This window comes from Epinephelus moara, chromosome 9 (assembly GCF_006386435.1).
Source record: "Epinephelus moara isolate mb chromosome 9, YSFRI_EMoa_1.0, whole genome shotgun sequence".
Lineage (NCBI taxonomy): Eukaryota > Metazoa > Chordata > Actinopteri > Perciformes > Serranidae > Epinephelus > Epinephelus moara.
In genome coordinates, this window is record NC_065514.1 from 34,857,059 (window position 1) to 34,880,015 (window position 22,957).

Sequence of the window (22,957 nt, forward strand, 5' to 3'; positions counted from 1 at the left end):
AGGTCTCATGTGCCCACACAGATCAGCATTTCCCTGTGCCCAACAAACTATTTGCTGACAGCCTCTCTCCCTCAACCAGAGCTACAGCAAGTACCCTCTGCCTGTCCATTTTAGGAACTAGCTACTATTACAGTGAAATAAATGAAATAAAAAATAAATTAAAAAAGGATGCATTGATTACCCAAGAAGGTTAGGGTAAGAAGGTGATGGGGTGGTTGCCTGGCAACAATAAAAAGGCACAGCAAGCATTTTTTACTAGTGGCATTTAACTGGAGAAAAAAAGGCAGTGTGGTGCGCCTCACGTTTTGCAACCTTCAAAACACTTTCTCTGTGATCGGGGCCTTTGTAACGCAGGCTCATGAGGTCAAAGGCTTTTAAAGAAATTGTGACTGACCTCTCCCAGTGGCTGCAGACATTGGGATCCTCCAGGTTGAGGGAGGAAGTGATGCAAGGCAGGAAACAGAAGGCCACAACCAATACAACTGTCCTGTAGCAGCACAGTGACATGGCCATCTCAGTCAGAGCTGCACCTGCAGACAGGGAAGGATGAGGACAGGACACACATTAACTGTCTGCATTGGAAGGTTTCAGTTTTACAAAATATTCAAAATAGAACAAAAGAAATTTAACTAAGGGGGTTGTCTGATAAAGTTCAAATTTGGATTAAAAAAAAAAAAAACATTAAAATTTGTGTTTCAAAAGTGAGTCTCAAGTGTTGCCTATAGTCCTTAGTCAAGAAAAACAAGCCCCAAACCAAATTCAAGTCCTAAACTTTGTGTTTTAAAGAAGTCATTGAGCTGCCTTCACCAAATTCGATCCAATTTTATTTTTAATAATTTGTAGAAGCAATGAATGCTTTATAAAATGTGTATTTTCTATTTTCAATAAATGTTATGAGATTAGTTCTAGACTAGTTCTGAATCCCAAATGAATCCATTTAAATGCTGCTTTCAACATCTGTAACAAATACTAAAAATAAGTTAAACTAAGATTCGTACCTGAAAATAAGATGAGCAACTGAAGATATGAAACGTTAATTAAACATTTATCTCACACATTAAAATAACATCTGTAGCCCACTGACTTCAACACACATTTTATATTTATAAATATTTTTCACAAGCTGCTTGATCCAAATATCAGAGGTCCTAAATCTGAACTATTTAGCTAATGTTGAGTAGAGCATCTTTTTAATCACAAATGATGGTTGAAAAGAAAGAATTATCAGTGACAGCTGATATTTTAGCCCTGTGATAGTGTGGCGGCCTGTTCAGGGTGTACCTGTCTCCTGCCCAGTGTCAGCTGGGAGAGACTCCAGCCCTGACCCTCAACCCTGTTCCAGGATAAATGGTAATTTCAGCCTTGCGAACAGCATGAAACTCGGGATGGCAATATTGATCAGTCAGGTCCATCACTTTGGTCCAGACAAAAACATCTAAACAATTACTGGATGGAAAGCCATTGGTTCAGACATTGATGTTCCCCTGAAGATGACTTCTAATTACTTTATTTTATCTTGCACCATCATCAGGTCAAAACTGCTATTTTCCAATACTTTGTTTTATGACCAAATAGGTATACCTGCAAAACTGAAAACACACTAGCGCCGCCACCACACAGCATGTCATGTTATGCACATCAAGTGACACACTTTAACATTAATGGTGAGGAGAGGAGTCGAGCTGCCATAGGAGCAGAGAAAAAGAGCTACTATGGGGGCTGGTATGTACAACCAGAGAAACAGGGGGGGGCACCAAGGCTGGAAATAGGACAGTGCCTTGAAGTGCAATGGGATGGTGCGTCTGGGAGCACCGACACACATCTAACGGCTACTGGTGTGGGGTTGTACATTGGAAATAATAATGGCTTATTTTTTTGTACACTTGCCATTCGCCACCAGTGTGTTTTGACCTATATTCCCAGCTGGTTTTCATTCCCACAACGTCAAATGCAGATGATTTGTCACACCCATCCGTGTCTCATAGCAATACACAGGGCGTAATTTGTATTATTACGTGATGCGCAGTTAAAAACACACTGTAACATATGGCTAATGCTGTGAAACAGTTGCAGATAGGTTTAGGGAACAAATCTACTTGGTTAGGTTTAGAACAGACATCATGTTTTGGTTTAAAATAAGTACAATCGTTACATAAAAATAAGGTAACATGCCGTAAATAAAGACGTTGATGTGTGTTACAACCGTGCTTAAATTACATAATGTTGTGTTAAAACACCGTTGACTTTTCGTTACATGCGGGACACGGCCTGTGTGAAACTCCTAGATTAAAGTCATGTTTTGTTTGACCAATCTACCTCCCCTCCCTCCCACTCTACACAGACTTTTTCGCTCTTTATACTACGTCACTTCCCATCAGCTTCATGTATTGCCACGGATAGGTTTATGTTGTAGTTAGTTGAATACCTGGTGTGTCTAATGAAGATGCTAAAGGCTGCCTTTTGGAGTCAGTGTGAAATGCTGAGGGGCGTGACAAAGCATCAGTATTTCATGACCTGGGGATGATAACTGGCATTCGTTGGAATTTCCCTTAACTGCTAACTAGCAAATGCTAGCATGCTAACGTGCTGACGGACATTAAGAGAAGAGATCATATTTCTTCTGTTGTAGCTTATCTGCAATGGCTCCCTCTGAAATCCATAACGGAATTTAAAATCCTTCTCCTCACTTACAAAGCTCTAAATGGTCAGGCTCCGTCATATCTTAGAGAGCTCATAGTACCCTATTATCCCACCAGATCACTGCACTCTGAGAATACAGGGTTACAAGTGGTTCCTAAAGTCTCCAAAAGTAGATCAGGAGCCAGAGCCTTCAGCTATCAGGCTCCTCTTCTGTGAAACCATCTTCCTGTTTTGGGTCCGGGAGGCAGACACCATCTCCACATTTAAGACTAGACTTAAGACTTTCCTCTTTGATAAAGCTTATAGTTAGGGCTGGCTCAGGCTTGTTTTTGACCAGCCCCTAGTTAGGCTGATAGGCCTAGTTTGTTGGGGGACTGCCTATGATACACTGAGCCCCTTCTATCCTTCTCTCTCTTTCAATTTCAGATTCTTAAAGTTGGTTCTTCTTCACCTGCTAATATTCATTATTCAATAGTCCTCTTACTGCTAACTAACTTGGCTTCTTGGGTCGTGGTTACGCTGCTGCCGTGGTCCTGTCTGATGCCAAGTACTACTACTATCATTATTATCATACTTCTACTATTATTGTACACATATGATTATTATTGTCACATATATATACTATGATATATTAATATATACATATAACACTATACTACCAAAATACTTTTATTATTATAACTATTATTATTATTATTATTATTATTATTATTATTATTACTATATTACTAAAATTAATTTTATTGTAGATCTTTTCATTACTGTTTGCTGTGAACCTCTCTCTGTCTCACCATTTTAGCATTGTGACCATGTTAGCACTTGTTACAACAGCCTCAAGATCCACTAACATAGCTGTAGACTTTTTGTCTGTGTATAACATGATAGTCAGTCTTTGGGCTTAGGGAGACTATCAAGACATTCTAAGTCCAAGTGAGGTCACCAGTTATTACTATTAAGTCAAAGTCAAGTTGCACGTCTTTTTGTTTCTGACAATTCAAGTCTAAAGTAATCACATTCTGACTTGAGTTCAAGTCATATGATCCCCAGTTATGCACGTGTGGTGTATGTTGAATTTAGCTCATCAGTAGTCTGAATTTAATGCAGGCTAAAAACATTATCATTTTCATTTTCTCATTTAAGTCTTTTTATGCACAATCTGGTCAGAAGGAGAATTAGGAGACCTGCAGGCTTTGCAATTTGCAGCATTCTTTCACCAATAAACACGTCAGTCACACGATTTCCATGGGAACCTTAAATTTCCAAAGTGGTGCCTTTAGTCTAGCAACATAAATGTTTGATTTAAACTAATCTAGGTCATATAATCAATAGTATTCAACACAGTTCTGTTTTTACCAGCTGTTGTGAAACCACAAACATGAAGATACCCAGTTCTCTTTTACACAACTGTAGTATTTTGTTTACCACAATGACAGAACTACAGTGAGCAATTGGTGGCTTCACAGCGCTCTGGTGTAATTTAGGTATTTCAAAGCTTCTTATAATGATAAGGAAGATATATGAGGGACAGACAGTTTCTGTACGAGGAGCAAAGCATCTACTGTTTGATAAGAAATGAGAGTTAATTTACTATAAGAACAAAAAACAAAAGTGATGAAGCCAACACTGAATACATTTGAAAATAATTAAAATTGCAGTACAAAACTGATAGGGTATTTTTGAAAGCTGCATCGAATGGAAATATTCTACATGTCTTCACTGCAACATTTTACACACATTTAGCCAGACAGACCTACACATTGATCCTGAAGGATTGAAGAATAAAAAGTTTAGAGTTGCTAATGTAATATAAGCTTAGTGGTTTCTATTTTTGGGTAGCAAACAAGATGTGCTGGTTTCTGTGGGTTTCACTAAAAAACAAGAAATCTCTTGTTTTAGTAGTGGTGGGGCATCCGTCTAACATATTTCAACAAACAAATGCAGTACTGGCCTAATATATTCAACTTTAAGTTTGGTTTGTACAAGGGCCCCCAGCGCAATCAATTTTCTCAAGATTATGTGACTATTAACAATAGAAAGTTTGAGTCAGTTAAATCAAACGCGGGATAGATTATTATGTATGTAGTATCCTATATTTGGTGTCTAGGCTCTGACCTCGTCGCAGCCACAAAGAAACACCAAGCTCAGCAGGGAGTAGAGAATAAGGATACTACTAGAGGAACATCTACTCAGAGCCTACAGGTGTAACAAAGTGTAGCAGAGAAAATAACTTCAATCATCTGAACTACCTCCCAGGATTTGCTTCATTTGTTGCGTTCGGTTCTTGTTTACCACTGAACCCTCCTCTGTCACTGGGTGAATGCATCACACACACAAGTCAAAAATAAAATTTCCCAGCTGATTTAAAATGAGTTTATACCTTTTTGATGGCATGGAAATTTCTTTGCTTAAAGGGTATCTTCTGTAATTGTCAACCTGGACCCCTTTTGCCCATGTTTTTGTGTTTAAGTGACTAACTGTCTACACCTTAAACCCCAATCTATCCGTCTAACAGGACATTTCAAAGACACCTTAACAGAATTCCTTCAAATTTGGCACAAACATCCTCTTGGACATAATGATGAAATGATTACATTCTAGTGGTCAAGGGTCAAAGGTCAAGATCACGGTGACCTTGCATCTATTTCATCCATAGGACAGCGATATCTAAAGAACACCTTGAGGGATTTCTTCAAATTTGGCACAAACATCCACTTGGACTAATGAATAAAATTATAACTAGAAAAGCACTCAGAGAGCGCAGACCTCCGCCAAGCAGCTCGGATTTCCCGCCATTTTATTATTTTATCCACTTCGCTTCAACTGATCACCAAAATTTTATCATCTGTTCCTTGTCCCATTATCAACCTTTCCTGAAAATTTCATCAAAATCCATTTAGAACTTTTTGAGTTATTTTGCAGACAAACAAACAGACAAACAGACCAACGCCAGCGAAAACATAACCTCCTTGGCAGAGGTAATAATTTGGTGGTCAGAGGTCAAGGTCACCTCACAAAACATGTTTTTGGCCATAACTTAAGTATTCTTATGCTAATTATGACAAAATGGCTGTTGTCTAATAGGATATAATGATTTAGTGATGACATTTTATATTCCAAAGGTAAAAGGTCAACTTCACTCTGACATCACAATATTCTGCATACAACACTTTACTGGCCATTATTCAACATCATATCTCAGGAGTAGAAAGGGAGACATTACGTCAGATACTGAATTGGTGACATCAATCTTAGGTGTCCACCTTGAAACTGTGCTGACAACCTGGTCTCACTCCAAAGTCATTGAAAACCAGCGCCGGATCAGAGACTTCTGGTGTCAGACACAGACCTAAACCCAAACACGTGTGTGTGTGTGTGTGTTGGCTAAACATAACCATGTGTGTTTGTTGTTGACAGCACAAAAATGTCAATTTGTAGCATTGTACCAACGTAGTGTGTTTATTTTTAAAGAGACAGTATTCAAACGATACATTTCCTGCAAAAATGAAATGTATTTTGAAAACAGACAATGGATGTAACAGGCTGAAGTTGACACAGTGTCCCAGAACATCAACAACCAACACACCCAGGGTACCTTTCACGTCAAACGTCGATGTGGAAAATCCATGACCAAACATCGAGGTGTGACGAGGTCAGACTGACAACATGTTGGTGCTGATTGTATAGATCTTTCTTGTTGTCGGGGGGTGATGTGCGTGAAGCATCCGTGTTTTCATAGACATGGATGTAAACTGTAAGAGAAACTTGATTGGTGTGTAGAGGCATACAACAAGGAGGCAGTAATTCTAGTTTTAATGTTACATCTATAATCACCATCACCATAAATCTGTAATCACTGACAGTGTTGCTGTGAACGAAATTACCTGTGATTTATTGACATCTCAGAGCTGAAATGTATTCAGGAAACAGCAGGACACAGAAAACCTGAGTCTTGTGGATGAGTGTCCTCCATCCAAGCCCCTGTGTGTATCTCACAGTCATTCAATAGAGCATATTTCTCTGTGTGTCCAGTGAACGGCCTGACAAAACATCCTGAGCATCAGCAGTCCTGTCACATCACCTGTGTGGACTTCTTCTGAGATACAGAAGACAGTCAAACAAGCCCAGAGAGAAGGAAAAACAGAAAAACAACTGCACTGATGTTTTCACTGAGAATTTCATCATCCAGTTTTTAAAAAGGTATTGGTGATCTGTTTTTTCATTTGCAAACGGCACAGTGTTGTTTGTTAGAAGTGACCCATCGTTGTGCGGCATGCATGACGATGGTCATTATAGAAGAAGAAGAAGCAAAGAAGAAGAAGAAGAAAAAGAAGAAGACAATGAAGACACACCACGCTCTTTCTCTTCCAGATAAGAGGAGTTCATGAGCAATATGTAATTGTTCAATTCAACACACTCAAAGGATAAACTGCTTACTTATGTCTTAGTCTGACACAACCCTTATTATGGCTAATGTTACCTGATGTTAGATATTGCTGTATATCTAACATTACTGAGTCAATTCACTGACTTTATGACTCTTCTCCACCTGTGCCACTGTTAAATAAAGACATCATTAATGTACTGGCTCTACCAGTGTTTTCTTGCTATGTGACAAATCAAAATGTCTCCAGTGAAAAAGGTCATGATGCTGGCGGTGTAATGATCCATCGATCTAGATCGATATATTAAGTCAAAGATCAACGATCCAATATCATTGATGCAAAGTGAAAACATCAATCCATATCATCATCTTTAGGTTACGTCTTTATGTTTAAATTCTTTGTCACCGTCAAACAGCAGCTGGCAGATAATGACAAGTGGCCAAGAAAAGGTCTATGAGGATAACAATATTTACTCGGGATAATTCAGCAGTGTGAAAATATTTTTTGAATATTGGAGAAAATATGGGTCAACAGACAAAACACATGCCATATGGAAACAATGCCGTTACGAGATAAAACAGGACATACATGCCTGGCCGGCATTTCACTACTAACTTTTCACTACAGCAACATTAGCAACTCACAATTTTGGGCTGGAAAAAACGTGCATGCTGGCCGAAATTCAACTGTGCTGTTCTGCTGGCACATGCAGTGACTTAAAAAACCAGTGAGTCAGAAAAAGTATAAATAATACATGTAGTTTGTTAACTCCACTAGCTGCTAGGCTAATTTATGCAATCTAAAGATGCTTAAGCTAAAAATGGATCACTAGCAGAAAACAACTGACGTGTCTATGAACCTTGACAGTTTTCACTGAGCCAACTTCCTTTGGTTGAATGAACTTGTTGTTAATCCATGCTGTGTGGCTGTTGGGGCAACACATTCTCATTCCGACCTTGTCACATATTGACGTTTGGTCATGGACATTCCATGTCCAGATATGATGTGAAAGGTACCCTAGGTGCATTGGTTGTTGATGTTGTGGGATGCTGTGTCAACTTCTGGTTGGGTTTCTACACAAAAAGCATGTGGTTGGGTTTAGGAAAAAAACAAAAGGGGAGGGTTTTACAATCTTATGGGAAGCAAACAATTAGTAACAATTACATTATTTATGTGTCATTTTTAGCTTTTATGGCCAAAAACAAAACAAATAAAGGAGTGGCAGCTTCTTCTGTAACAGACTATGTTAAATGGGCATATAATATTGTCTCTTATTGATCACATGCCCCTGAATTGCATCAAATCAAAATTGTATCATGGCAGACTTTGTGATAATATATTGTTGTCTGAAGAATCGATGTAATAATGTTTCGTGATAGAACTAGGGATTTACATCCCTGTGTGATGCATGACATTTTGAGATAGTACACTCTTCACCAGACTAAAGACAATTCATATCTACAATGCCCAAAGAATGCAGGTGATATCAATGTATTTATTATTTCTAAGTACAAAAATATATGTACACAATATATACCTCATAAAAAGAAAGCACCACGTAGGGGAGGTGACATGGAACGTCTTCTTTTACAGGCAGAGTGTAAATGGATATTTTATCTCCAAACTCTGCATCCAAAAGTTTTAAACGAAGAAATGGTATTAAATTGTTTTATTTAGAACCCTTGGGGTAGTGTGTGTTTGTTGTCTGCCATGATCAGAGATGAGAAATGTGTCTTTCTATCCTTCTATATATTTTGTAATTGCTAGTTTTAAAACTGTTAGTGTTGATCTAGAATCAGGCCTCTTCTCTTAGTAATCTGATGATGCTTTAATATGCTATAATAGCTTTAGATATCATCCTTTGTGTAGTTGTACTTGTGGCCCTGGAACATGTATGGATCCATGCACTGATTGACTCTGCCTCCAATCTACAAATAGAGCACAGGTGTGTGATTTGCCTCTTTAGGCAGACTGAGGATGGCTGTGTAGCCGAAACATTTCTGATCAGTTTTCTTTTGTTTCTTTTTGTTTTTCACACTATGGTAGCACTTGTTATATATTTTTGTATATATTTTTGATGGACCATTAAACATGCTACCTTAACATCCATCAACCTCTGGAGTGGACAATCCATTTTTCTGATCAGTGTGCGAGCTTTTCCTGCTTTCTTCTTAACAATATATACCTCAACAGTATTTATGAAATCAGTGCACAGTCCATTCACACAAGACTATAATATCTACATAAGTCATGGACAAAACTGTTGTAGATAGGAGTAGAGAGGAATATAAACTGGTGACTTAAGTGTTGTTAGGTTGGCATGACAGTAGCTATGTTTCCATCCAAAAGTGATTTGAATCACTGGGAAATGCGCATTAAAAGAAATATGAATCCTGTGTGTTTCCATTAAATGTACGGACTTTGGTGAAAACTACGAACTTGCGCGAGTTTTCCGCAGAACTGGAAACAAAACAAGTCTCGCATTCTTCTTCTTCTACGTTTTCTGGCGGTTGGCAACCAGCTTGTAAATGCATTACCGCCTTCCCGACCCCGGAGTGTGGATATCACCATGGAGAGAGGTGCGCTACGTCAGACTTAATTCGATCATAACTGTTTCCATCCACCGTTTTGTGACTCAACCTTTTTTCGAATCAACCAAAACCCGGCTAAAGCGAGCGTATTTTAGTTTGTACAAATCAGGGGATTTTTAATTCGAATTTTGGCATTTCCATCATAATTTTCCAATGCGATACTTCTAGATGCGCATCTAAACAGGCTGATGGAAACATTGCTAGTTTATAGAATGTGGAGATGGTTGTGGTTAACATTACCTTCATGTATGGGGGGGATTGATTAATTCAACACATGTATCTCAAAAAGCACAGTGGAGGAAAAAATCGTGAAAAATCTTTATATCTTATGCACTTTAATATATAATTCCATTATCAGTATAACAAAGAGAACACTCCCATGACTTGATATTTTCCCAGTACAGAGAAGACTTAAGTTGTTAGTTTTCTATGTGTGTTTAATCCTCCTATTAAATTGTTGGGGTTAATTTGATCCCAACAATTTAAACCCTGAGAAAATTATTGTAATTAAAATGATTACCCTAAATGAAATGATATGAAATGATATGTTGGTAAGTGTTTATAGTTTTCATGTTCTGGTTTATAGTTTTGACCATAAGTGAGGTGGCTGTTGCACTTCTTGATTCCAGCTATTTTTACATTAAAAGATGTTGTCCCGTGTTGGCTGTCACTAAAGGATTGATGTTGTTGAAAGCAGGTTTCTGTCTCATATTCTTTGATGTTTGTCACAGTGTAAATCAAATTTTAAAAAAAAACCAGACATGTGATTCACGGCTTATCTTCCCCCCAGCAATAATGAGCAGTTTTGGGCTGTGCTAATTTAAGTACGTGAGTAGATCTTAATAACAATGGGCTTCATTCACCAATATCTCTCTATGTTTTTCTTCAGTTTGTTCTTAAGGAGGGTTCCAAAAAAAGTCTCATCAGATTCATGACGTGTTCTTAAAAGGCAAAATTGTTCGCACCTGTGTTCCTATAATGATGAATTTTGTTGTCCTCATAAGTTGAAAACAGGTGCAAGTTGATCCTAATTAGCATTGGTAAAAGTCCCACAGATTCCCATATAAGGGCATGAGACTGCTGGGTCATGTGCACACACAGAATAGTATGAAGAATAAGCTGAGAGAATTAAGTCAAGAATGCCCGACCAAAAGTCTGAACAGGGTGGTGCCCTGTACCCCAAACACACACAAAGAAAACTTCTGTTTTGAAGCAGACATACTTCTGCAGAGAGTGAACACCAAACGAGCTATCATATAGCATCAGGAGTGGATATAAAGTAACAACAAATAAAAAAAAAAAAAATATGGATGCACCAAATATTCGGTAACCGAATATATTCGGCCGAATATTGCAAAAAAAAACACATTCGGTATTCGGTGGAATAAGTTAAAAGCAAGGCGGAATAATAGCAGCGTGTTTTGATAACACAATCAAATAGCGTGCCGTGACGCGCGAAGTAAAATGTCGGCAGTGTGGCGATCCGTCCGTCACCACACTCGCATTTGCGACTAAAAATAGTTTTGAGAGAGCATAATAGGCTTAAATCATTCAGCACGCTGTGCGAGCAGCGAATCTCACCGATTGTGGGTTGAACAGGGGTCACAGACACAGACAGTAATGTATTCGTGGGTTGAACAGGGGTCACAGACACAGACAGTAATGTATTCCTGTCAAATACGGCGGCCATCGGCATACCGGCGACAGATAAGTCGGCTCCAATAATATCCTCTTCTTGGCGTCATGACTGCCCAGAAGTACCTGAACAGCCGAGCCAGCCGAACACAGGTATGTGACGTGTCAGAGGAGAAACGAGCCGTTCACGGCTCACAAACCTCACCGCACTTTAGGGACTGACGAGCCGTTCACGGCTCACAAACCTCACCGCACTTTAGGGACTGTTCTTTACTTATGAAGGGACCTGTCAGGGGAGAAGGGTGGCTGGTTGATTTTTATTTTATTTATTTATTTTATTTTGATCCCCCCTATGTTAATCACTGATTGATGCTGTTTTTGAAGTATGAATAAGTCAATAAGTAGTTTATTCCATTGAAATATCATTGATGTATTGTAGAAAAGTGATTTATCTTTTTATAAATGACAAAAGGCACATCTGCCTCATTTTTGCTGTGGTGTCGTCATACTACTCAGAACCATGATATTTTCATTGGTATCGTACAGTGGGTTCCAATTTTGGTACCGTGACAACACTAATCTGGAGGGGGTTCATCTGCAAAAACTAATGAAAAACTAAACAATGATATTCGGTATTCGGTACTCGGTAATCGGCCAAGCGTTTAATAATATTCGGCTTCGGCCACAAATTTTCATTTCGGTGCATCCCTAAAAAAAAATGCATGAGATGGTTTCTACCATTTTTTTCCCCCGTTAAAGGTTTTTTTTTGGGGAGTTTTTCCTTATCCGCTGCGAGGGTCATAAGGACAGAGGGATGTCGTATGCTGTAAAGCCCTGTGAGGCAAATTGTGATTTGTGATATTGGGCTTTATAAATCAAATTGATTGATTGATTGATTGATTGATGCTAAAAATAGGCATTAATCAGCCAATTGACCCACAAAGTGCAAACTGTATGCATTACAGTAGCACAGTTGTCAGGATTGAGGACAAGATGAGCGCCAAATCACTCTCCAAGCTGTGCATGTTTGTGACAGGGAGAGAAGATACTTAATGCAATGTTTCTGTAAGTTATTAACAACTTACTCAGAATGCTGCTTTGTCATTTTTTGACCCGCCTGCCCAAACCACCTATGATATTTTCTGGTGTAATCGGTCACTAATTAATAGATGGCATAGTCTCCAATAACATAACTGATGTGAATTGTAGTGTAGTGTTTTTTTAAAAGACCCGAATGTTTTTGTTTTTTTGTAAAATAATCAAAATAATTCTTAAAAATATTAAGTTATAAAAGAGCGTGTGTAGATTCTGTTCTTACTTAAGAACAAATTCAAAGTAAGGAAACATTAGCAAATGTCAAAATCTTTGTGAAAACAGTGTAAGTGTTTTTTTAAGAGAAATTTCTTCTTAAGAACAGTTGGTGAAGTCAGGCCAAATGTTAAGTCTAAAAATCTTAAGATGGCACTTTGAATGTTTATCAAATGTAATGTAATATGATGCATGATAATATCGGTCATTGGTATCAGCCGATATTAGCTTTAAAATGAAGTATTAGAATTGGCCAACATGCTTTTTCTTATTGTACACAATGAATGAATATTACATACATTGAAAAGCATTCTATTTCATGTCTCCATCTGCTGTTGGGCCATCACAATAAGAGTATGCATGTATAATATGATAATTCTACTTGATGATCATAAATTAAGTATGGAAAAAGGGGATATATTGATATTGGCAGAATAAAATCCAATACCATGCATCTCTAGTAATAATTTAAGTATTAAGTAGTCCCTGAAATTCAGTTATGGCTTGTGTGTTTGGTGTGCCACCCCAAGATTTTCAGTGGCCCCATATGGCCACACCTATGAAATATTTTTGAGGGTGCCAGTGTAGTTCTTTTCTTGTAGGTGAAACAATTCTATGGTATTCCAGGTACTGTACAGAGTTGTAATTTAAAAAGACATTGATAGATCCTGAATGTGTGAATGGGGCATGATCATGCTCCAACTAGTTGTTAAGTTGCTCTTTGACCTCAATCAAATCTTAGCCCTGAACCCAAATGACTTATCTTTGCTACACCTTATAACAAACTAACATCAGCCTTAATCAAGCTCTAAGCCCAATCACTGAGGACAGTGCTATGGGAAACACTTCAGACTTCAACACAACACTAGGACAAAAACAGAATCAAACCTACATGTGACAACTAGCATACAGTTAGTTAAATGTGACTGTTGAAGCCTCATATTAGCTTCAGCTAAACTTTAAAATCTTTTTTTTCCCCACACAGAACAAGGACTACTGATTGTGCCTCTTGTTGTCAGGCTAAGCTATCACTTCAAAATTAGTTTGGACAAGAGGAAAGATTAAAGCCAGTAATAACTCTTTCAATGTAAATATGAAGTGAGTATTGTATTGAGATAGACTAGAAAAAATCCAAATATATTATTTAAGTTTAATATGAATAAACTGGCTAAGGGTGCTTTCACACCTGTTGTTCAGTTAATTTGGTCTGCACCAGAGGGAAAAACTGACATATGTTGCATGTTATGTTTTAGTTTTTCCTGCTCACACTTTTTGCAAACAAACCAAGAGGAGTAGACACAAAGTTTTGGCGTTTCTCATCCTGCATCATCAAGACCCACGAGGGAAAATCGAATTCTGGTGCCTGACAGAAGTTCATGCAGGAGCACTTTAATGCTTCTAAAGAGTTTATATTTATGTTCTTTGGTTTCACAAAGAGCTCGTAGAGAAATAACTGATTGTAAGCATTATTAAGAGGCTATTATTAGACTGCAAATCAACGGCATGTTCAAAGTAGGCTCTGTTAATGATTCAGGCTTTATTACTGTGGGATTACTGTCACACACTTTTCAATGGACTTAATGAACAGACAAAGTACACAGAGTCGGATACAATGATGGAAGCTTTAACAGTTTCAGGGAAAATAGCCACACTGACGTGCGTATGTGTTACCATGGTAACATGTATCCATTAGCATAAATAGGTTATGGGATATATGTGGCCTTTATCAGGATCAATTATGAGATCATGGACAGATTTCATGATCAGCAGATGGACTTGTTATTGGTTTAGCTGTTGCCATATCTGCTATCATAGAATCCTGTGATTGGTTCCTTTTCTTTCACACCATGAACTGCACCTGAGTCCGTCTGCAGTCGGACTCAGACCCACCTTTTCAAGCGGTCTCAGTTTAGTTGTTTGGTCCGCACCAGGGTTTGTTTGACAGTTTTCACACCAGCCCAAACGAACCGTACCAATTGCTCAAACGCATCCGAGTTCGTTTTAATTGAATCAAACAGGTTAGGTGTGACAGCACCCTAAAACAAAGATGCTGGTACAATCTGTTCTCACTCTGAAGTCATCAAATACTACCGCTTGGTCAGTGATTTCTGCCTCAGACACAGACGCAAAAAGCCATCCTTTCACAGTGGTATGATATGCTGCCGGGTGGCATCAGTTTATAACTCTGCCAGACTCTGCCAGCTTGAAACGCCACCAGAAAACAACGCATCTTAAGGAGCTGGAAAGTCCCTTTAAGGCGAGTGGGCGAGGAGGGAGACAGGTCTGACAAACTCTGAACTTTCACTGGTGAAACCTTGATTTTTTTTTTCTATACTTAACCACATGCTGTTGTTATCTCAAACTAACTACGTGCTTTTGTTGCACAAGGAAATAAATGTAAATACGCTGTGTTTTACTGACACTGTAAGTTTATTTTGAAAAAGACTGTATGCATCTAATGACCAGAAACTGTAAATTGCCTGTGAAAACAGAAGTGTATTTTGAAAAGACACAAAGCATGTAGCAGGTGTAAATTGACACGCCATCCCAGAGTGTCAACAACAGACATACCCATGACACCAAACATGTCATATGTAGATGCCAATATTCCACTCAATAAGCAGCAATATGTTACAAGTTGGGAGTGAGAATTTGTTGGCTGGTATGGTCTTCAATGATGTGTGTTTCTGCATAGAAAAAGAAGCAAACTCCCAGTCCAGTTACCAGAAGAAAATGTTGGCATGTTACATTTTTGCAATACACAAATACATTACATTTGTGTGTTTCATACATATCATAACAATGTTTTAAAAATTACGTAGTATTTGTGTTGACTTTGTCATCGGGAGGTAGAGGGAATGGTGGATGTTGTGACAACTAGGCAAGATGCTTTCCAAGCTGCAGACCTCTGCAGACCAATGTTTGAGACCAACAGACAACATAAACAGTTGCGATTTAGTGAGTCATTGCTGTGTTTCAAGCAGCTGTTTAGGCACCAGTCACGGGTGTTTGCTAACAACCCATCGCTTTTTTGGGGATAGTCTGCTAAAAGCAGCTGTTTTTTTACAGAGATCGCTGCTGTTCCAATGGGGATTTTGCCCCCAAAAACAGGTATTTTGTGCCAAAAAGTGATCTTTTTCTGCCCATAACCAAGTGATTTTCCGAACCACACGTTAACCACAATGTTGTTGAAATGTGAAGTTTCAATGTGTCTGCTACATATTAACATGCAAATGTAACATATCCATGTTTGCAGATATGTACAATGCCAACATTTTTTTATAGCGACTGGGTTGAAATGCCATGTACACGGTTAAAAATTATGTGAGAAAGACTTGTACTAAAAGAGGTGCTAAAATCTAAAGTATTACGTCTAAAAACATCATTTAAATCTCTGGAGGGATTTTAGGATTTGTCAGGGTGTCCACAGTAAATATGTCTGGTCTTCTTCCTTAATGGTACAGAAACAGCTTGTGACTTTAGCACACGATACGGTCACTTTGTTTCTCCAGCTGCTTGATGAGTCTCTGTACTAGTGAGCAAGCTAAACTTCTCGAGGCCAACAACGTTAGCCTTCTGTCCTCTGGCTAGCCTTCTTTGGAAAACATTGGTTGATGGAAGGAGCCTGCAAGATGTCTCCAGTGGCTGTATGGCTGCTGACAGCGTGTCTGTGCAGGCGGTTTATGGGCCAGCAGGGCCAGTCCTCTCTGGTTTCACTGAGCAAAGAGAGGGCACAGCTGCAGCCACCAACGCTGAACCCCCCCCCCCCCACCACCACCACCACCACCATCACCACCACCACGAGACAACTGCACTGCTGCACAAACAAGGGCCATGCTGTGTGTGTGAAAGGGCTCCAGACACACAGCCCCTAATGGAGCGGATTAGGCTGGGCTGCACAACTTTGATACACTGTTCCAGGCAGCACAGTATTGACGCCTCTCTGTCCACTCACAAAGGACTGCAAGGAACTAAGACCTGCTGTCTGAAGTCCCTCCAGAGCCAGACAAAGGCTGCACTCAAGCCATGGCCCAATATTTATTTGCAGACACATGCAGTTTTTGGGGCTCGTTTTCTCAAATGCATGAAGCTTCAAAATGTAGCTAAAATGAGATGTACAGATTTGTGTAATCTTTATTGATAGCTCTGTAGTCATTTTTTTTTCCATTGTCAGTGAATAATTAAGTGCTTTGGGTGGCTACTGAGTGATCAGAGTGGTCTATCCCCTCACGGAGGTGGCTGTTGTCAATCATTCACACAGGAACAAAGTTTAGGAGTCATTATTGATTTTCAATCTTCAATTCTTAAAAATTTTTGCATACTGTATCATTTATCTGTTTGTTTGTTGGTTTTATTATTTTGTTTGAGGGTAAAGAAGTGGGTAAAAGCAGCACTCTCCCATCAGGGCTCATTGGCCGTGCCTGACAAAACAACAGCTGAAGCTGATGAGGTAGGCCTACAGCTGACTCTAATGGATGTTGAGCAAGCCTGACAAGTACAGCTTGGAGTGATTATAGTATACAGCTCTGACCACATAGCGTTGACTCTGACAAGCTGAGCACCTGATGTGCTAAAATCATTATTATACTGAGGATGTAAAAGAAATACTGGAATACAGTGATGGTATGAAATACAAAAAGAAACCTCCCTGACTTGAAGATAGCTGCAACCATAGGGCTAATCGCCACAAATAAATTCTAAATGTGTGGGAAACACTTCATATGAATTAGTAAGCACTCATTCTGTGATGACAGTCTCAACTGGAAGATTTAGTGGCAAATAAACATCTTTGATTTGCTGACTCAAAAACATTCGTCACTGATTGTTGGCTGACTGAAAGCTCTGCTAAAACACAGCCGTTGCATGTGTGTATATACAGTATGTGTGGATTTGTGTATGTGTGTGTGTGTGTGTGTGTGTGTGTGTGTGTGTGTGTGTCCTGTCTGGTTTTGTTGGCCATGCTGTGTTTTGGCTTTCACCTCACACAGTCAGCTGTGTATCTCCCACAGTGCAAGCTGACTTTCCCTCGCTCACTTTCACTGGGGAAACACCACACAGTATGTGTCAGTATGTTTTCATGCACACCAACAGTCCTGTTACTGCAAGTCATCAGCCTAAGAGCAACAGTTCACTTCCAACAGTTAAGATTCACATAAACAGGATTTTAATCAGAACTTCACCAACATGGACTGTACAGCCATTCTGCATCCCCATATTACCAATTGACTGCATAACTGATTCTGATGTTTATTAAGGTAATCACACAAAGATGTTTGTCAGTTCCAGTTCATTATGTTCAGTCATTTAGTCAACTATTGTTGTAAATACAGTCATTACCAGTGCAGTCAAAATACCATACCAAGAGGACTGTAACGATATACGTACCTGTTTCAAGGTTTACCGTGATATGAAAATTGATGATTATTGTACCATGTACATTTGCCTATTTGCGATATTTTTATAAAATACAGCTGGACAAAGAATGTCCTCTTTATCTTATGGTTTGTTTGTTTTTAGAAAGGGAGTCTTTTACACATACTCCCATTAAAAGTGGTGTGTAAATTATAGTAAAAATTTTGCTCAAAGAAAAAACAAAACAAAACAAAAAAAAAACCTCATTCCTTTACAGGTCAATCTGACTGATGATAATAATTCTGTTATACCATCATACCACGATATTTTCTGAGATGGTCACTGTACCGTAAAAATTAGGGATGCATGATAATATTGGCATGTCATCGGTGTCAGCCGATATTGGCTTTAAAATGAGATATCGGAATCAGCCAACATGCTTTTTCTTATTTTGCACAATGAATTAATATCATACATTGAAAAGCATTCCATTTCATGTCTCCATCTGCTAGTGGACCATCACAATAAGAGTATGCATGCATATTTTGATGTTAATTCCACTTCAGAAGAGACCTGATGATCACTAAAATTAGGTGGAGAAAAAAAGTGTGTTAGGTACCCCAACAGAGGGGTAATGAAAAATGGGGATGTTCTGCTGGTACCCTCCACAACTTTTCACCATATGAACTGAAAAATAGCCTTTCTAATGTGTACTGAACTGAACTGAACTGAACTGGTCTGAACTGAGCTGGACTGGACTGCTTGGTGGAAACAAAGTTAAAGTATGGACAAGCACAAATGGAGACTTCTGAAAACTTCGATGACTGATAACACTTCTGGCTGGTACCACTCTTAAATGCCACCGTATTTGCTTTGCAATGACCCTAATCTGTTTTCTGTCACCTTGACCGCCTTAAACTCATGCATTATTTTCAACAACAGTTCCATCTCGTCGTCGGTCCAACCAAAGAAATCTCTGTATTTTATGTAATTAAGCAACCAACTGCAGGGTAGACAATCTGATTGCTATTTGCTCATGCCCAGTGTGCAAGAGTGTTTATATGAAATGTGTTTTCAAGTGTGTTGGTATAGATGGAGATTATTTCTGAAATGGTGCTAAAATGCTAAAATTGGTCCATTCCATAGCAAGCCTACCTACACTGGCACGCTATCAACACAGAACTGAAGACACCAAACACCACTAGGTTTGCAATATGTCAAAGGGATAGTTCAGATTTTTGGAAATTTGGTACTTATCCATAGACAGTATATTCCATACAGTAGATATCAGTCGGCACGACCCCCGTTTGGAGAAGCAGGCTGGAGTCCAAAATAGAAGCTATGTACTGCTGTAGAGGGGTCAGCAACAAAACATATTTCAGCCACCTAAAAAAAGTCCCACCTAAAAAATCAATATCAGTTTAAGTGTATGCTATATTGAGAGTATTTTTACTGCTTTACCTATCCCTCAGATAGCCTGTCCTGACAGGGAAGTCTTTATGGCTTCAGTTTTCCATCTTTGCTCTCGTCAAAGCCTCTGAACTCCATAGACAAAAACAATAATGTTAGCTTGTTAAACACAGGAGCTGCTGGTCTACCACTGCTTCTATCGGTTAGTTAGTTTGTGTAACTGTGTGACATTAGTGAATCCGAAATAACCCATTTAAATGGCAAAGTCACACAATGACACAAACAGGATAGCTGATCGAGGCAGTGGCAGACCAGCAGCTCCTGCATCCAGCAATGTTAAATCACTGTTTTTGTCAATGAAGTCTGGCTTCGAAGACAGTGATATAACAGCTTAATTTTTTCATTGGAAAACCCTGTCTGACATTATGGTAAAGCAGTGAAACTACTCTTAATATAGCGTACACTTAAACTAATATCGATTTTAGGTGGACCTTTTGTAGGTGGCTAAAACACATTTTGTTGCTGACCCCTCCACAGCAGTGGGTTGCTTAGCTTCTGGACTCCAGCCTGCTTCTGGAGGTGTGCTGACTGACATCTCCTGTTAGCAATATACTGTCTATTGATAAGTGTCCCATACAACCCCACTTCTAAAAACTGAACTGTCCTTCAACAGAGTTGCATCTGACAGGAACTTACCTTTCCTCACATTTTCACTCTCACAGCACTGCAGCTGGTGGTCTAAAAAAGTATGTGTGACTTTGGCAGGTGCTAGTTATTAGACCCATTAAAGTCTGTCTGGCATTATGTGTTCAGTCTTTATACAATGAGTCCCTTACTGCTCTTAACAGGAACAGGTGGTGCATTTTGAAAAGCTGTATATACTGCCATGAAATAACAAGGGATCCATGTACAGAATATAAAATACAGCTTTGCAGTGCATAGTGAAAGTCCTTGGTTTATGACTCCAGAAGGACCCTAGTGGCATATACTTACAAAATCTCAGAAATTCAAAGTCATAAAGATGAAAAACACAGCAGCTAAAAAAACAGACAACCAAGAGAAGTCCAGAAGTGTATCAATCTGCAGCAAAAAATGTCACATTTTGGTTTTTAACACATAAACATCTGAAAGGGAAATTCTGGTATTTTTCCAACATTGGTGTCATTCTTGTAACTGAGGCCATTCTATCTATCCATTGCAAACTTTGCACCTGCCACCTACATTTGGAAAACACTGGATCTGGCAAAACAAGAAGTGTGAACCTCTTGAGGCTTTGATAATTAAATTAATTGTATAATTAGTTACTTCAATTGGCTGTGTTTGAGTCCAACCAAATGTAAGCACAGAAAGTATCCCCCGGGATTAGCTGCTGTAGCTACCTGCATAGGAATCTATATCTGGAGCAAGATGCAAGCTAACCAGCTAGATGTAATCATCAAGGCTTTGGACTGGGGGCCAGTTTAAGTTTTAAAATGTAATTTGCATGTAATTTATATTTACATTTGGCAAATTTAGCCTGGACAGGTAACAGTCAGTGATGGATGAAATGAAGAAACAAAAATAAGTTTAGTTGCACAAAACACCTTAAAACACTTAAGCCATAATGTCTCCTTAGCTGAGGAACTTACACAGTTGCACAGAATTCCTCAAAAGGTTTCCTTAGTTAAGGAAAAACATTTACTCATTTACTGCAATAAAACAACACAATGGAGCTTCTGAGCCCTCAAAATATACATCCAAGATCCTTGTGACGGTACATCAACTCACAATAGGTTGGATGACACCTCCGTCATTGCTTGAGAGCGTCTGTTTTACTTGTACTGGCACTATGCAGTTTCGGGGTTCGGGTAGGAACCCGGACACAAACAAGACTACAAAATTTGGCTGCTTTACGGCATACGGCATATCCCCCTCCTCTCTTTAGAGTAGCGTAGCCGAACCAAGGTGAATTATAGCTGCTGTGCAGCGATGGGTCGGGTCTGGGCATTTTTAGGCAATTCTGAGCAACAAGCAGAAGAATTGGAAGACATTTAGGAATTTAGCAACACAATCTGCCTTTTGCATCAGCTGAGGCTTGAACTCACAACCTGTGAGACTAAGAATCAATTTCTATCTCACTGAGCTAATTAGTCAGTGACAATTCATGTGTAGCTTCACAAACTGACTAAGCCAGACGGGCAGGTTTAGCAGCCGTCCATGCATGGAAAAGCAGATTTCAAAAACAAAAATCTGAAAATACACATATTGCATCTAGACAGCATGGAGATGTTGGTAATTTATTTTAAAAATGATTGACTTGCTTCATAAGTGAAAAATTGATGTTTAACTAGTTTAGCTATGTGCAAAGTGAGAAGCTTCAGATGGTTTCACACTGAAGCATTGACACTGGATCTTTGTACAAAGTTTGGTTTATTTTCAAGCATGAGAAGGCAGATTTTCTAGCAGAAAAAAGACTTGAAGATGCTGCACAGTGATCAGTCGCGCTCAGGCAATTTTAAGCAATAAGCTGGAGCACAAGAAGATGATTACATTACAATGTGGATTCTGCACCAGTTGAGGCTTGAATCTGCAACCTCTGGAACCTAAGACAGTCATCTACCACTCTGAGCTAATTGGCAAGTAGCAACTCAACAGTGGCTTCACAAACTGAGTAAGCCATTCACTGTTGTGTAGGAAAGCAGCCATCCGTGCATGGAAAGGCAGATTTGAAACCACTGTAAAAAATTCAGTTATTAAGACAAAAATCTGAAAATACACATATTGCATCTAGACAGCATGGAGATGTTGGTAATTTGTTTGTAACAATGATTGATTTGCTCCATAAGTGAAAAACTGATGTTTAAAATTGCCATTTTTACATTGACTCCAATTGTTCACATTAGAGCAAAATTCAAAATGCTGTCAAAAATTCAGTTTTTGAGATAAAATTCTGAAATTTGCCACACATCATCTACCATGACTCTAGAATTTTGTCATTTTTTTCATGAACATTGAAGATTTATTTAGCAAGAATTTGCATGTATATGTTTACAGTACCGTTTACAGTCAAACATTTTGATGCACTGTAGGCTCAATTTTTGATAAATCAAAAATCTGAGAAACGTAGTTTTTGTAGGACAGTCTGAAGATGCTCTGTAGCAAGTTTGGTGTCAATTGAGCAAAAATTGTGGGAGGAGATAGGTTTAAGAAGTTTTACAGTTTTTGAAAAAAAAAACAGAGTGATGGACTTCCTAATTTGTAATAGGTTTAAATGTACAAAAGTTTCTTCAGTATTGGGGCTACAGTTTGATAAAGTAGTGAAGTTGTAGCACGTTTTCAAAGTTTTGAACTTTAGACGCTTGCTGTAGTGCCACCATCAGGACTATTTACAGCTGAGGATCTCTGGCATGAGACTGGACCTTTGTGCAAAGTTTGGTGAGTTTTCACCCATGGGAAGTATGATTTCCTCGGAAGAAGAAGAAGAAGAAGAAGAAGAAGAATACCTAGGATTACAATAGTGTCCTGGCAGCTTAGCTGCCCGGACCCTAATGAAGTTAGACGTGGCTGTCATGGCTGACGCGACAAAGAAAAGGAAGAAGGTGTAGGAAATGGGAGAGCCATAAAACAAGAGCTCAAACAAGGATTAATATTGGCACGGCT

The 22,957-nt window shown here is 38.9% G+C and overlaps 1 protein-coding gene across 1 annotated transcript in view; it reads right to left on the bottom strand.

The window, feature by feature from the left end:
• Nucleotides 1-22,957, bottom strand: part of megf10 (multiple EGF-like-domains 10) — a 138,746-nt gene that overhangs the window by 105,593 nt on the left and 10,196 nt on the right. The window contains exon 2 of the mRNA XM_050052658.1: nt 395-530. Within this exon, the coding sequence (XP_049908615.1) occupies nt 395-513 (119 nt within the window). The 5' untranslated portion in view covers nt 514-530. The remainder of the gene's footprint in view (nt 1-394; nt 531-22,957) is intronic.